This window comes from Brienomyrus brachyistius, chromosome 15 (assembly GCF_023856365.1).
Source record: "Brienomyrus brachyistius isolate T26 chromosome 15, BBRACH_0.4, whole genome shotgun sequence".
NCBI lineage: Eukaryota > Metazoa > Chordata > Actinopteri > Osteoglossiformes > Mormyridae > Brienomyrus > Brienomyrus brachyistius.
The window spans coordinates 16,244,807-16,261,553 of record NC_064547.1 but is presented as its reverse complement, the minus strand read 5'-3'; the positions used below and the strand labels follow the sequence as shown (position 1 = coordinate 16,261,553).

At 38.0% G+C, this 16,747-nt stretch overlaps 1 protein-coding gene across 1 annotated transcript; it reads left to right on the top strand.

The window, feature by feature from the left end:
* Positions 1–1,889: 1,889 nt before the first annotated feature.
* Positions 1,890–15,877, top strand: LOC125708689 (complement factor H-like). The gene is made up of 16 exons (XM_048976419.1): positions 1,890–2,163; positions 3,847–4,017; positions 4,110–4,215; positions 4,562–4,638; positions 4,846–5,028; positions 5,943–6,113; positions 6,717–6,887; positions 7,130–7,312; positions 7,706–7,864; positions 9,524–9,688; positions 10,126–10,281; positions 11,424–11,540; positions 12,110–12,271; positions 12,666–12,806; positions 13,046–13,183; positions 15,034–15,877. Exons 1-16 carry the CDS (start codon positions 2,076–2,078, stop codon positions 15,123–15,125), a joined length of 2,280 nt encoding a protein of 759 aa, XP_048832376.1. The 5' UTR covers positions 1,890–2,075; the 3' UTR covers positions 15,126–15,877.
* The last annotated feature ends 870 nt before the right edge of the window (positions 15,878–16,747 follow it).

Sequence of the window (16,747 nt, the reverse complement as noted above, 5' to 3'; positions counted from 1 at the left end):
AAGAAATAGGCAGTTAGGACCACAGACAGACATCAGATCCCACTTATATCAAACTCAAATGCAGCTCTCCCAAAAGCAAATAGCTCCTTGGATGTTTGACCATGTTTTTTAATATTTTACCAGAAAAAAACCTGGCAAGATACCCCCACCCCCCCCCCCCCACCCCCATTTTCAGGCAAACAGAGCACTTTACCAGAATATGCTGTTTGTTTAGTTGAATGGGGACATTGTATAAACCATAAGAATACACTTGGAAATGAGGCACTGTATATAACTGTATATACCTAAAAGAGGCACTGTATAAACCGTGAGAATAAACTTGGAAATGAGGCACTGTATATAACTGTATATACCTAAAAGAGGCACTGTATAAACCATGAGAATACACTTGGAAATGAGGCACTGTATATAACTGTATATACCTAAAAGAGGCACTGTATAAACCTTAAGGATACACTTGGAAATGAGGCACTGTATATAACTGTACATACCTAAAAGAGGCACTGTATAAACCGTAAGGATACACTTGGAAATGAGGCACTGTATATAACTGTACATACCTAAAAGAGGCACTGTATAAACCGTAAGGATACACTTGGAAATGAGGCACTGTATATAACTGTATATACCTAAAAGAGGCACTGTGTAAACCATGAGAATACACTTGGAAATGAGGCACTGTATATAACTGTATATACCTAAAAGAGGCACTGTATAAACCGTAAGGATACACTTGGAAATGAGGCACTGTATATAACTGTATATACCTAAAAGAGGCACTGTATAAACCGTAAGAATACACTTGGAAATGAGGCACTGTATATAACTGTACATACCTAAAAGAGGCACTGTATAAACCGTAAGGATACACTTGGAAATGAGGCACTGTATATAACTGTATATACCTAAATGAGGCACTGTATATAACTGTATATACCTAAATGAGGCACTGTATATAACTGTATATACCTAAATGAGGCACTGTATATAACTGTACATACCCTGGCAAATCCCATGTGATTTCTGGGATAAGATTCAGGCTGGCGCTTAGGTACTTATCATTGCATTTTCACAATTTGTAAGGTTAACTACAGTATATATCGCAATTCAATGTTCAGAAACATTGTTTAAGATGCAATAATTATGAGCATTAAAAAAGATATAAAATGAACCACAAGGACTGCTGCTAATTAAAATAGAGTCTATGCTGTTTAATGGTGCAAAAAAGGGTCAGTGAGTACACTACTGCATGATGATTCACCATTTAGCTAGATACTTCACTATTCAGATAGATAATTTAAGTGGAAATTAGTGGGAGAACATTTTTAAATGAATTTGAGGAAGCAGTTCTTTACACAGTGTGCAGTCAGAGTATGGAATAGTCTTCCTGCTAGTGTAGTACAAGCTAAAACCCTGGGTTCCTTTAAATCAGAGCTAGATAAGATTTTAACAACTCTGAGCTATTAGTTAAGTTCTCCCCAAACGAGCTTGATGGGCCGAATGGCCTCCTGTCGTCTGTTAATGTCTTATGTTCACAGCAATATTGTATGTATTATTGCTTGTCAATTTGTTTTTAATTTATTTATAGTTTATTTTACTTATCTTTTATAACATGTAGCATTGGTGGGAAAGCAAACAAAATTATGTTGTATATGTAAATTAACAGTGCAGATATTCTATTCTATTCTATGAAGAAAAACAGCGCATATTTAACCCTCCTCACTGGCTGAAATGTTTACTTTTTGGCAGGGCAATGTCCTCTCTGATGCAACTTTAGACCTACACTTGTGACTCCAAAACCAAACATTTGCTTTGTTTTTACTTTTAAAAACAAAAAAACACACATATGTCTAAGATACAGTGAAATTTGTAAAGTTTGCATGCTGACTGATGTTCATAAACCAGTGGCGACCATAAGGAAAAGCAGTGTGACAATCAAGAAAGTTTTGGGAACAACTAAACACCAGTGAGCCCATTCTGCAAATAATTAACTTCCAAAAGTCTATTTAAGCTCAGCACTTGCCAAATGACATCAGGCATTTTGCTCGACTCCGTTACATTTTTAGCTTTCAAACATGCCGTTTTTCATTTCCTTTTCGGCTTTTCATTTATTTTTCATTGTTTCATTATGTACATACTTCACTGGAGTTGCAGCACAGACAGGTAAGGGACCTAACTGCTTTCTTTTTATTGTCTTACACTGAATCTCATTAGATCCTTTTGTCGGTGGTATATCAAGGGAGTGTAAGAGAGCCCATGTTAATGTTTTTGTAAAGAATGAAGATTGGTTTGAGCCAATGCTTAATTAACCCTTGTCATCAAGAATCAAGATTACCTAAATTCAGGTTCTTAGAGACACATTGTGATACATTCTGAAGAAATTCCTGAAGACTTCTGCAGAAAATTTGTTGACCTGATCTGTCAGTCTGAGAAGGGTTATTCAGTTGTTTCTTAAGTTTTATCTGCACCGCGGTGAAATGGGGAAAGGTTGAGACAATGGTGACTCTACCTGAAAGTGGCTGGCCGTTGAAAATTTTGCAATGAAAAAAGCGTCACATTTTCAGCAAGATAATAAAGAATTTCAACACACAGAGATCTTCAGGCCTCTCTTGATTCAGCTAAAGTAAGTGTTCATTGCCATAAGAAGTACCCTATCCAAAATGACATAGGAGAGTAGCAAGCTAAAATCCAGCATTCAGTAAAAACATTGTCTGGATGGCTCTTGTCATGACCCGGGCGTCCAGCCCTCGTGTGTGCCATGCCCCCCCGATCGACCACGTGTGCTTCCCCGATTGCGCCCGGCTGTTTCCCATCAGTCTGATGTCATGTCCTGTATTTAGTCCGCATTCAAGTCCGTTTCCCCAGACCTGTCACTGATGTTAGTTTGTCGCTATCTGCCCTGATTTTCCCCTTAATAAACCCCATATCCACCATCCTCACCTGCCAGCCTCGCTCCTTCCCTGCTTCCTACCTGTTCGCCGACCGCCGATCCTTGCAGCTCTCAAGGACCTTGGAAACCAACATTTTTTTTGTAAGACATGGGACCCTTCATCTCAGACAAAATGTAACCCTGGCGTTCCCCAGAAATAACCTCCTACTGATGGGAAGCACATGACGTCGTCAGTGTGTGACGGTTTGCTGTACCTATCTAAGCAACTAGGCTGGACTGCAAGACAATGATAATCTTAGACAATCTTAAACATGCAAGCAAATTAGCATCCAAATGGGTGTTACGAACGTTGCAAAAACGTCTAATCAAAGTCCGAAACCTAAACCTGACCGAGACTACAGTGGTGCCTGATAATATCTGTTTTTGAAAACTCACTAATGCTTCAGAGCCAAAGCAGTTGTGTGTGGAGGTTTGAACTGAAATCTCTCCATATCAATGTGAGACCCTAGTTAAGAGTTCCAGCCATTGATGGCTCCATCACTTTTGACTGTATAATGATTTTGATATTAAATACAGTATCCACTCTAGCTCTGATGAGGATAAGCAGTTATAAGACTGAATGGATGAATAAACTTTTTATTTACTCGGGTTTTATTTATAGACAGAATTTGGTTAAAGAGCTATTTATATTCACTGGAAAATGTGCAAAAGGAGAGGAAATAGCTGATGTGTTTCACAGCACCATTCTCACCTCTGCATAAATGTGTGCATATTATATTTCAATGAAATATTTTCCAATAAAATATTTACTTAATGACGTACACATTCATCTCGCATTCGCTGTATTTTACTGTTTTCATATGCTTGTCTTCCCCTCGCCAATATCCACTCATTATTTTCATGTCAGCATCTTCATTGATGCTGTCATTGTTGATCTCCATCTTTTTCGTTGACAGATTGCCGTAAGAGTGCGATTCCTAAACTTGAAAACGCTGAAAGCCGTTCAGATTTGAAGGACCAGTACAGCAACAAAGAATCTGAACGATTTCCTTGTAAGACCGGCTTTGTGGGTTTTTTTCGAGTAACGTGCAGAGATGGAGTTTGGTCAAAAAGCGGACAATGTCAAGGTAAGAGGAAGCGTTTTCATGATGGTGTGTTTTGTAAATATTTCGCTGCTTCAGCTGCCATATTTATGATCTGTTTTCCCATTTTCTTCCAGCAAAGCAGTGTGGTCACCCTGGGGATACATTAAACGGGGACTTCAGTCTTGCAGTTGGAGATGATTTTGTATTTGGATCAACGGTTCAATACACTTGCAGAAAAGGGTACAAGGATTTAATAGTGACCAAAACGTGGAAGAATCCAAAATTATTCTTTTATGCTTCAACTGTATAAACTACATGTTGTATATTATATATAGTATATATTATGTATAATACACATTCATCAAACCTTTATTTTTTGAATGTTTGAAGTTTCATGAAAACGGAGGTTAAACGCAGACGTGTATTAATATCTGAATTTGTAATTCCTGCAGTTGATTGGCTGTTTTGTTATATAACATCCATTCAGGAAGAAATCATTTATGTGACTTGTGATGACAATTTAAACTGTGTAAGTGTGAGGTAACAAAACTGACACACTGTTATATTGGATTACTCTGCTTTTTAGGTACACCATGGTGAGCAGGATAAGTCATCGCACATGCCTGTCCAGCGGATGGGATAATAATGTTCCTTTTTGTGAAGGTAATTAAAGTATTGCAAAAAAAAAAGAATAAAATGTCATTCAACACGCAGTAACAGTAAATGATTTGATAAGCTTCTCAGGGGGTGGGAGAATAGATAAGCTACTATAAATGCTATGCATTTTTATGTTTAAGTTTTTGGTTATTATACCTATATTAAAATATGTTTATATTTCTTAATTGTTTTACTTCAACTTCTTCCTTTTAGTGGTGAAATGTGAACCACTGAATCCACCTGAACAGTTGGATGTATCAGGAAACTTTGAATCTCCCCAGTATAGTGATGTGGTAGAATTTGAATGCAACTCTGCTGCAGAGAAACTCAATGGACCAAGACAAATATATTGCACTGACACTGGTGACTGGAGTGGACAGATGCCGACATGCCAAGGTAAAAAAATAGTAAATAATAAAGATAGATAGATAGATAGATAGATAGATAGACAGACAGACAGACAGACAGACAGACAGACAGATAGCCAAATAATTACTTAAGGGAATTAATTAATTGGGTAAAGACCAGTTTATGAATGATTTTGAGTCAAATCACCAAAAAGGTATATATTTCTTAAAGCATATTCTAAAATGTTGAAAGCAGTAACCAAAGATGACAGAATAAATGGTAACATAGTCCTTAAACCTGTCATCTATAATACATTATAGATACCTTCATAATGCACAATAATGGTCGCTACTAATAATAACGCATCACAGCTTCTGTTGACAGTAATAAGGCATGGTTGTACCTCTTTTGTAGCCTATTCTCAGTAAGCACTAGAGATGGTTGTGTGTGCAAATCCCAGTAGATCGGCAGTTTCTCAAATACTCATACCAGCCTGTCTGGCATCAACAACACAACCATGCCACGTTCAAAGTCACTTAAATCACCATTGTTCCCTTTCTGGTGTTTTACGTGAGCATTATCTAAAGTTCTTGACCTGTATCTGCATGATGTAATCTATTTATCAGCCTGAACTCTTCAAGGACAAGGTGCTGGAAACCTCCCCTGTAAAGTCTGGGCCATAATTTTGTATATGTAGATTTTCCTGCTATCCTGTTGGCATTTATGAGTTTAGTCATTCCCCGCCCACCCTCCGCATCTTCACTGACGGGACCTTTGGCTTGTCGCAGCAGCTTTCCACACAGTGACTGAACCCTGTCTTGGTGCGCTGGGTGCGCGGAATCACAGACACGTGATTCTGTTTGTGTTAGGAGGCTGTAACCTTAAATTAGCAGGTGTAGCTAAGGAAGTCGCCAAGTGCTATGATGATGTCATTTTAACAATTGCCTTTTTTTTTTTTAAAGAAATAACATGCACACGCCCGGACATACCAAACAGTATAGTCGACGGTAAGAACGTCATATATAAGAACGACGAGGTTATAAGATTTCGATGTGTGGAAAACTACGATGCCGTTGGAAGTGGGATTGCTAGGTGTGGCAAAGACGGATGGACATTGTCGGTCCGGTGTGAAGGTACCTCCAGTCCATGCAACCACACCGCACTTCTTCTTTAGTGCCATTTAACCAGACTAGTTCCATTGGGAGTTAAAACCTCTTTTATGAGAAAGACCTGGCCGCGGTGGCAGCAATAAAAAATAGTTTTCTTATAAAGAAATAGCACATTTAATAATAATATGAATGTTATAAAGAGAACAACTTCACATTGGAGACAACCAATAGACATTAACAACTTGTAAGTATTATTAACTCAGTAGTAACAAATGCACTCAAAATCCCAGAGGTGTTACAGCTTACAGTTCATTTAAAGTAACCAGTTTAAGGTCATCCTTAAGATATTTGGCCCAAATCTATTAAAATTTTTGGACTTTATTTATTTAATTTGATGCTACACACCAGGGCCAGTGGTGTTACGATAACAAGGTATCAGTATATCATTTATTTCTTTAAGGTGTTGTAGAATATAAATGTATATAACTGGTGCTGTGCATTTTAATAGTTATTTGTATTTAATTTATTCTGAAAGACCTTTGGACCCTTTCTGTTGTTTTCACCCTATTTTACTTTGTTAATGGTATACACCTGTGTATAGATTCACGGCAGGGATTTCCTTTACAGAATTTAAGTGTAAAGTGCCCGATGGACAGTTTTTGGACTTTACCTCATTCCCTGCCACTGAATATACAGTTGGTGAAGTGGTTAATTATACCTGTTTGGAAAGGTATAAAAAAACAGAAAAATTTGCCAGATGCACACGGAACAACTGGAGACCACAAATACTGTGTGTGGGTAAGAGTTTTACAAGCTAGTATTGATACTGTGTGTCTGTCAGCCAGTGAAGTAAAGCTTTCATGCAGTTGCCAGAACTGCCCTCTGAATGTCACTGTCCTGTGATGGACCAACATCTCCGCCAGGATGTTCTCTATGCTGTCGGGGATAGTACTCAACTTCCCCACAACCCTGTACAGGATAAGCCACTCGATGGATGGATGGATATTTAGTACCTTGACATATTAATATTTGCTTTGCAGAAATCACTTGCAACAACATTCCTAATAGTCGCTCTACAAAGCGTGTAGATGAAAAGTGGTACCATTATCGTTGGACATTCACTTATGGAGAACACAACTACGAATGTAATACAAGATTTAGAAAAACACAACCTACAGCAAATTGTACAGCACATGGTTGGGCTCCAAAAAATCCCTGTGAAGGTAAAATATTTATATATATATATATATATATATATATATATATATATATATATATGGATGTATGTGAAATCACTCCCCTTCCTAAATATTGTGCCTAACAAATTGTGTAACAAGGAGTAATGGCACAAACAATTGTTTTGCTTTGTCAAACCTAAACGGCTTGTGCTTCCTATAATATTTAAAATTACTGTCAATGTATGTCAATCTAATATTAAGTGATAAAAGATTTTGCCAAATATAATCATAGCAATGTTGATTCTTGGTTTTAAAATGACTGTAGCTTGTTTTTTTTAAAATATTTCACACATGTAAACATGTCAGCCTGTAGCCCTGATCGGGTTGAGTGGTTAGATGATTATTGTAGACTGTTATGCTAACACATTGTCTTTGCAGAAATCACATGCATTAAGCCTCAGGAAGTTAAACTACATGACGGTGAGACGGTTTTCCGTCTAGGAAAACATGGTTATAGCTGTGTGGATGGATACAGACGAACTTCCAATGAGGCCGAATGTACTAAGAATGGATTAGTGAAGGAACATCTATGTGAACGTAAGGATATATTTCTTTTAATATTAGCTACCCTGCAATTAATTGTCAAATTGGTAATTTGGTAAAAAAATAAAAAATAAAAAAAAAGATTCAAAGCTCAAATAAACTAAAGAAGCCAACATGTGTGAAACGTGGAGTCAGACATGAGATACTTAATCCACTAGAAGAAGCCAACTAGGAAGTTAGGAGAATTAGGAAAAAAACAGATCATCTCTTCTCTAAAACAGCCAATATAGACTTCATTGGTTACCTTATGGACCTCAGCTAACATTCTGAACACGAACGCAAACTTGGTGTTTAGATATATTTGAAACGCTTGTTTACAAGTCTGCATTTTACAGAAGACGGTCTGATTTTACGGTGGCCCTGAGGTTTAAAAATGTAGCATATTAAGAAAACACAAACAAACAGAAAAACCCAGTAAAACAGAACAAAGTTGTTTTTACAGTCTTATGTGTTTCCTTAATGTTTGTATTCTCTTAATTTGCATTAATTTATCAGATGCTTTTGTCCAAAATGACATACAGCAGAGGAGCAGAGAGCAGGGTCCACCAGTCTCTGGATTATTTGGGATTAATGGCCCTTCCTCACGTCCAGTGATGAAATCACTCTGCTAGGGTTTTTGAACTGACAACTTTTTGATCACAATCTTAACAAGCAGAACCACGTACTACCACGTACCCCATAGTCTGTTGTGATTTGCACCTCAGTGCCACTGTACAATCTTATCAGAATTCCAATATTTACCATTGATTGAAGTAACAGCAATTTTAAAGCAATCAAATGATTATCAAAGTATCAAAGTAAAAGACTTTTGAAAACTGGTTCTGCTTCTCGTGAAAATGATTTATATGGCCTAACAAAGAAACATTGAGTAAAAAACCCAGTATGGGATAAGCCAGTGGATAGATGGATGGATGGATGGATGGATGAATATTCTACCTTGACATATTAAATGTCAAATAACAATAGTTTTTTTTTAACTAAAATCCAGTGATAATTTAACCTGGTGCCAAATTTTACTGGCTCATTAAACATCTGAATCACACAGACTAAACATTTATACAAATGAACCAATTATTGTGTTATTCTTTTAGAAACTGGTAGGTAAAAATAATTAAGTTAATTTGCAGTTTAAATTGCAAAAGTTAACTTTAATACTGTCAATTGAAAGATTTACTTTGTAATGTAGTTCATTCCCAATGCCATGGCTGCATTACAAAACTGATAAAATGATACGGATGAGATGTTACTGAAATCTTTCTAAATAAATCAGATATTAAAAGGGAAAATAACAAAAATTAATTCTGAAGCTATATATAGCCCTTAGCCTGGATATAAAAGTTTAGACGAGAACATTTGATTGAGTAGTCTGATGAAACTGGTTGTGTAATATTTATATGCTAAGAGGGCATCGTTAGCTACGTTTCCAGCCAGAAAAACTGCACCCCACCGAATAATCAGTAGATCTAATGAACTGAAGTAAACCATGAAGAATGCAAATTTCAACATCATTCTTTTACCATTTCTAGTGACTGAAATAACCGAGTAGGAATACTTGTTTAAGCAATGAACATAATGCTGCTGCAGTCACAGCAATGAAACGTAATTTTGCATCAAGAAGACATTTTCATTACACCATTTTTTCATCACTTCTAGGGGAATGTGTTATGCGTCCTATAACAAATGGATACACGGTCCGTGCGGAACATGAATCTGCCCTTTCATATGCATGTGACGAGGGTTATAAACCCAAAACAGGAGGATGGTGGGACTACATAACATGTACAAATGAAAAATGGTCTGATACTCCAGAATGTATTGGTAAGAAAGCATTGGGGTGTGTTCATGTGATTATTTGTATGTTACATTATGGGGGGGGAGGGGGGTGCAAATGTCCCCACAGTGTTATAAAAACTTGTTATTTTGACAAGGGGAAACTCAAATTTTCAAACTCAAACCAATGACTGTTAAAAAAAACTAAATTAAAATACATTTTGTGTATTTTCTTTGGTTACTTATGGTTAAGGTTAGGGCTGGGTGGGGGTTAGAGTTGGTCTTACACCATATGCCAGGTATCGCATGGAGTGGCAATGTTAAAATATTCAAAATGTATCATTAATTTCAACTGAAATCACCCCAGATCTGAAATTACAAGTTACCCTCCTAACGCATGGCATCTGTTGGGACGACTTTTGGATTGCGTTGCCATTTTCGGTACGTGATTGTTTTGAGCTTCTCAATGGCTGTTTCATTTTTAGATAAAAATCTCTGCAGGGACCTGCCAGAAATCGCAAATGGAAGATCAAAGGAAACCAAACAAGAGTATAGACACGGAGAGACTGTTAAAATTGAATGCGATGCAGGGTATTCTGCAAAATGCACCAGCAGAAGTCCGAAAGTACCAGCATGCAAGGGTGAGTAATATTTCAGTGATATACAAGCTACAAAAACCCAGAAGCAAAGAAGAAAACATACAGTCTGTATAATGCTACAGAGTAAGAACAGCAGACACTATGACTGCACGCCATCAGACTCCAATCGGCACATGACAGCAGTCCAGTCCATGTGACAGAGACCTCATATTCTGCGTCTCAAGTGCTGAACTGGGTCCAGATCAGCCAGCAACATGCGGTCATAACACAATTATTCTGTTCTGAAGTAGTCTACCCATGGTACCACACACCTCTGTGTGTGCGGAGGTAGTCTACCCATGGTACCACACACCTCTGTGTGTGCGGAGGTAGTCTACCCATGGTACCACACACCTCTGTGTGTGCGGAGTTTGCGTTCTCTCAGGTAGACCTACACTAAAATGTGGTCAAGACACAAAAATTAAAAAAAATACTGAAATTTGATACCATATTCAATTCAAATTTTCTTTGCAGTTAAAACCCGTACAACCTTTTGTAAACTCGTGTCAAATTACATTGTCAGTCAAAGAATATTATCAGGTGCAGTATTAGCCAATGTACTTGCACTGTAGTCACATTCAGAGACATTCTACGAGCAGTAAAAATTATAAAAATTTGGACGTTACTTTGTATTATTATTACAATGCATAACAGAACAGGTATTCATTACTTTTACATGCCTTAGTTATTCTTGTGTTTCAAAGCACAGATATTTGTTCCAATTGTATCTAAATGATCAATACTTATCAACACTTCCTGAAACAATCAGCATCAGGGCACGAGGTATTAAGGGAACTAAGTGACTGTTTAGCAGAGGTGGAGATTTCAGGTCCACAAAGTACAAATCCAGACCAGGATTTTATTTCAACCAACCAGCTGAGTTGTCTGTGACTGTGACTCTCCATACGCAGCTGGTTGGTTGAAACAACATCCTGGTCTGGATTTGAATGGTCTGGACCTGAAATCTCCACCTCTGCTGTTTCGGGACCAGCAGTCAGCAGGGGGTCCCTATCTGATCAGTCTGAAAGAACAGGAAAGGAAGACGACATGTCCTCTTCTTCGACACCTCGTTTCCTTTTGGGACTGGTGGATTTTGTTGTTCTGATGTTTAGCATCTGATATGTGTCACTGCTCTGTCGTTCTAGCTGGAGAGGGCTGCAATAATACAATGGCAGCTGATAAGTCAGACAAAGGTGCTGGATCTGATGACTGTGCCTTGGCCAAATGTATCAACGGAGAATGGCAGTTACCTCAATGCATTAGTGAGTATTAAACATACCTGAAATTTAGTTAGTGAGCACTTGCTGCATACCAGGTAGGACCCCTTTATGACTGCAGAACAGCCTGTATTCTTTGAGGAATGTATTTAAAAAATCCACAAATTTCCTCGTGGAGTCCATGAAATTTTTGCTATTGCTGCACCTTGACACTGCAATGCATGGAAATCGCAGAATAGCGGCTGTTACTGCGTTCGGGTGCCAACAGTCATAACACATTCTAAATTGCTTCACTGAGTCATGGTACCCACTCTAAAGGTTCGTTAATAAAGAACTAAACCTCTTGACTCTTTCCGCATTTCCTTATGTATTGAGTCGCAGGTTGATGGCCTTAATGAAGTGTCCTTGTTAGATGCTTCTCATAAGCACAAAGTAAATGAAACATGACGGCGACAGCAATCTTTTCAAAGACCCGACTCATTTCTCTCATCTCGCTATAACAATATTTGCTAAACATGATAAATAACGATGCTGCTGCAATCATAGCGCCGAAGCTTAATCTTCCATGCGGCAGAGATGTTTTCGTGACGCCACTCTTCCATCACTTCTTGCAGAATGTGTTCTGCCTCCTTTAACAAATGGATACACGGTCCGTGCGGAACATGAATCTGCCCTTTCATATGCATGTGACGAGGGTTATAAACCCAAAACAGGAGGATGGTGGGACTACATAACATGTACAAATGAAAAATGGTCTGATACTCCAAAATGTATTGGTAAGAAAGCATTGGGGTTTCTTCATGCGATTAGTTATATATTACATTATGGGGGGGAATGTTGAACATCATCAAATAATTTATTTAATGCTGAACGCCAGCAGTCTCCAGAATCATATTTTTACTTACATTGTGATAAATGCACCCAACCTGACAAATGGGGAAAATCATTTATATATTCTTACTTTGTTCTGGACAATAAAATTGTACAAATTTTATTGTATACATGTCAAAAGCCATTTAAAAGAGTTTGATAATGGACAAAGCTAACAGTAATCCCACCTAAAACTACAGAATGAGTCAAGTTCTGAAAGTACTTCACCAGATGTGGTTCTTATGATTGTTGAGACATCGATTGTGTTTTTATTAATACTGTTATGTTATTTCATTTTAGCTAATAACAGCTGCAGGGTTCTGCCTGCAGTTTTTCATGCAGGGATACACAAGGATGAGTATTCAGATGGGGCAACGGTGGAAATTCAGTGTTATTTGGGGAGTACCTCTAAATGCATCAATGTAAAATTGGAATGCACCGGTGAGTAGCAGTTTGCAATGCATCTTAGCAGCCAGAACAACTAAAATATATAAGGAAATATCAGAAATATACAAAAGATTGCTTTTGGGACACAAAAGACAGAAAACAGAAGGAAGTAGTTCTAATTGGATACGCAATTTGAAGATGGTTGGATAGATGATGTTATAATCATACAATAACTACTGAATTGTGCTTCTGTATGAGACATCCAAAGTTTTAAAAAGTAATTTTACCTAAAGACAACTGCACAAGAATCGATGAAGAAAGAAAAGGTAGCAAGGATGAAGATATAAAACGAAACGCTTGTGAAGCAGAATGCCAGACTCATTACTCAGCAAAATGCAAAGATGGAGAGTGGACATTTCCGCTATGTTACGGTGAGTAATAACTCACAGACACACAGTGCACTTGTTTTACAAACATGACACATATATTAAAACGAAATAAAGGTGTTGTGTGGATATTATTTCATCAAAATGTGCATGATCTCTTGGTAAGAAAAAAAAAACGGATGGTGCCCTGTATGCGGATATTAATGAGCCTCTACGTTTAAGATTAGCTGCTTTTCCCTGTTGACGCCCTGTTGACTAACATAATTCAGACCATGCAGTTTTACAGGCCTATATACAATCCTTTTATTTGGCCCTAGCATGAAACAGGCCATGTTCCCTATTATGGTGGGTTTATTAATATGCTGACGAGCTCTGCCCTGATTGGCTGATTTACAGTGGGACACTGCGATGGCTCACGCAGAACCAATATCTCTGCAGTCATGTGCCTCGTAACGTTTCGGGCAGCGTCAGATTGCATTTACGATTGTGGTACCGTAACATTAGCTTAAAAATTCCTATCGCCTGGTGATGTCAAAACGCAAAGCATTATTCACGTGTTTGCGGTGATGATGGTGTAAACAAACCCAGTCGTGTAAAAGTATAGCACATACAGTTATGTACCATACATAATAGCTGATAAGGATAATGAACAATGTTACTGCTTTATGCATTTACTATACTATACTATTTATTACTTTAGCTTGTGCGCTTTCTACTTTGACACAATCGGTAATACTCCAACGTTAGCGTAGTTGTAACTTTGTTTTTAGCGTCGTAACAAAAAGATTGCAATTCTCATTGTCCGTCTCAGTCAGCAAATGATTGTCTGATGCTAGCTTCATCATTCAATAATTCTAAAGAAATCCAAACAGCAAGCTCAGCAGCTCGTAAATGTGTTGTTCGTAATGAATTTGCACACCTGCATTTAATTTTTTTTATTTCAATATTGATGAGGTATTTGTTTAGCTAACCGAAAGCACACAAAAAGCAGTACAGGAGCCTCTTGTCAATGTCAGTATCACAGACTTTGTGATGTTGCTTAACATTACTCACCTGCTAACCTGGAGTATGATCCTGAAAGCATAGATGCTAACAACGTTAGCAAGTTAGATACTGTTGAAACCACGCAAATGAACAGTTCCAGCTAGTAATAAATAACCTTCCGTCAGGGTTTGGCACCACGAGCCAGCCTTTTCAACAGGGCTCAATAAGGGGCCAGAGTAGTTTTATAGATGCATTAAATCTGTTGCTGTAAGCTGTAAGTTTAAAATGTTTTGTTTGAATATTAATTATAATTAATATAATTCAATTATTTTAATTAGTGAGGTATGAGGTCACATTTGTTGTGAAATACATAAACTGTGTAAGCCTAGGCAAACAGCTGTCTACATCAGATAGCTTTTACTAGATGCCACCTCACTTGTTTTTAATTAAATCTAAACAGGGAAACCTCTTTCAAGACCAAATATTACCTTAGGTGGGTTAGATTTGCCCTACTGGCCGCCATGTCCAAACCAACGGCTTACATCAGTGGCTGTCCATCTGTATATTTTTCCTTGCCAGGTGCACTTGTGCAAACTGCATGCACGTCCCCCGAAAAAGAAAGAATCTGTTGCAGGTTATGCACGTCCGTTGGGCTTGAACGTGGGCTGATGTACCTTAAGTTTGGGGGAGTGGTTTAGAGATTTAGACATGTTACATAACAGTCTAAGATTTTTGTAATCGATACGTTTTACCACCATATTTTACATATGTAGGATTTATATTTCAAAATGAGATTCATAGTGTGTCACTTCCAGGTACTGAACTCTCCTTATCCAACTATGCCGATGTAAAGTCAGATTTTCATTCCATGGCACCTTTACATTGTGTAAATAACCATTTATATGTTACAGATAAAGTGAATGATTTGCCCTGTGACATGGTCCCGGACAGGCAGTTGGAAAATAAAAGAAATGAAGAAGGCATCGCAACACAAACCAAATAATGTTTCCATAACTGTGTAATGATATCTAAGTGTTTTTTTTTTGGTGATCTACAATACAATTGCCATTTCAAATAATCTCAGGATCATGTTTTACTGATTAAAGGAAATGTGTTTATAGAGAGTGATCTTTTAATAGGCCAATTTTGCAATGTGACTAATTACAGCTACCAAAAAAGTGTGGGTGATGATCAGACAGAGAGGGTCCAAGTGCAGGAGGTGTGGATGTTTAATTTGGAAGTTCAACTCGAAATCAGAGAGAGGCAGGGCCAGAACAAGGGCAGAGACCCAAGACAATATGGATGCATAATCCAAAGGGGAGAACGCAGGTATGTATAGGCAATGGGTCAGTACCAAGAAGGGAATCAATGATGCAACCAAAACCAGGAAAACACACGGGCAAGAATCCTAAGTCCTGGGACCTGTATCACAAAGTTGATGCATAAAAGCACAACATGTGCAACAGTCAGCCAATCACTTAAGCAAGGACTGCAGCACAGTTATGTATTTCAATGCAGTGGAACAGAGAGTCATGCTAAAGAACAAGGAATTCTGAAGTACAACAATGGTGAAGACCACCAAAAGCTAGAAAGGCGTGAAGCAGCAGATCGCCAACAGTGGAAATGTACACGTGCAGTTTCACTGTCATTAAGATAATTGTCTTCACTCACAAACATGCACATTGTGGTTTTTGTAATAATTCTTGTCGTTTTAATGCATGTTTGTTATTCATTATTAAACAGTTACCCATTTAATATTCCTTCATTCCTTACACATACAGTGTGAGTACGTGTCTGTGGAAGACGACAAAAGTGTTTCCATATCTTAGGAGAGCAACATCCATGTTCATTTATAATGACACCATTCATAACAGTGCTGGGTACCTCAGTGGTGTCTTGTAGGGTGGGGATTTGAACCAGCAATCTTTCAAGTACAAGTGCACTTCCCTAACCATTAAGCCACCATTACCCACAATTACTGGTGATGCCTGGAAGCTGTTAGTAGCCCAGGGGACGCGACTTTCGGAGGCTTGGCGGTTTAGGTGAAGGTCGAGGCTCATCAGATGTAGGTGTGACATTATGGTAGAAACTTTAAGTGCTGTTTTCTCATTGTTTTAACTTAGATTTCTGCAACAAAAACCCTTAGTTTAATTTACAGCAGGCAATATTATTTTAATTATTTAATTCTCAAATAAAAATTGCCCAAGAAAAAGTTCTGTTGAAATTCTGGGTACTTGTGTTCTTCCTTCAAACGGCATTTGACCTGAACGGCAGGTCCTGAAGACATCAGCTACTGACATACTGACACCACATGCAGCTTATAAACACCTGCCTGATGAACCCATTTTCAGTCACATAATTCCAGCCTTGTTCCATCACTAGTTGTACAGCAATTTCCATCATCAACCAACTATCTTAAATCTTCATAACTGAAAATGTGTTTATGTGCTCTGAGATGGAGTGGCATCCCATCTAGGACGTACCCCAGATGTCCTGGGCTGCAAGCGTCCTACAGCCCTGACCAGAATCAGTAGATGGCTGAACAAGAATTCTTTGTGTTTAGATTATTCTTGAAATCACTGGGGTGTTCTCAGAATGAGCTTTGCTCTGTGGCGTAATAAACCA

Bases quoted from the DNA above. Each gene is read 5' to 3' on its own strand.
- LOC125708689 (XM_048976419.1), top strand. From the start codon at position 2,076: ATGCCGTTTTTCATTTCCTTTTCGGCTTTTCATTTATTTTTCATTGTT. The intron at 6,114-6,716 runs GTACCTCCAGTC...TTTCCTTTACAG, and splicing joins ATTGTCGGTCCGGTGTGAAG to AATTTAAGTGTAAAGTGCCC. The intron at 9,689-10,125 runs GTAAGAAAGCAT...TTTCATTTTTAG, and splicing joins TGATACTCCAGAATGTATTG to ATAAAAATCTCTGCAGGGAC.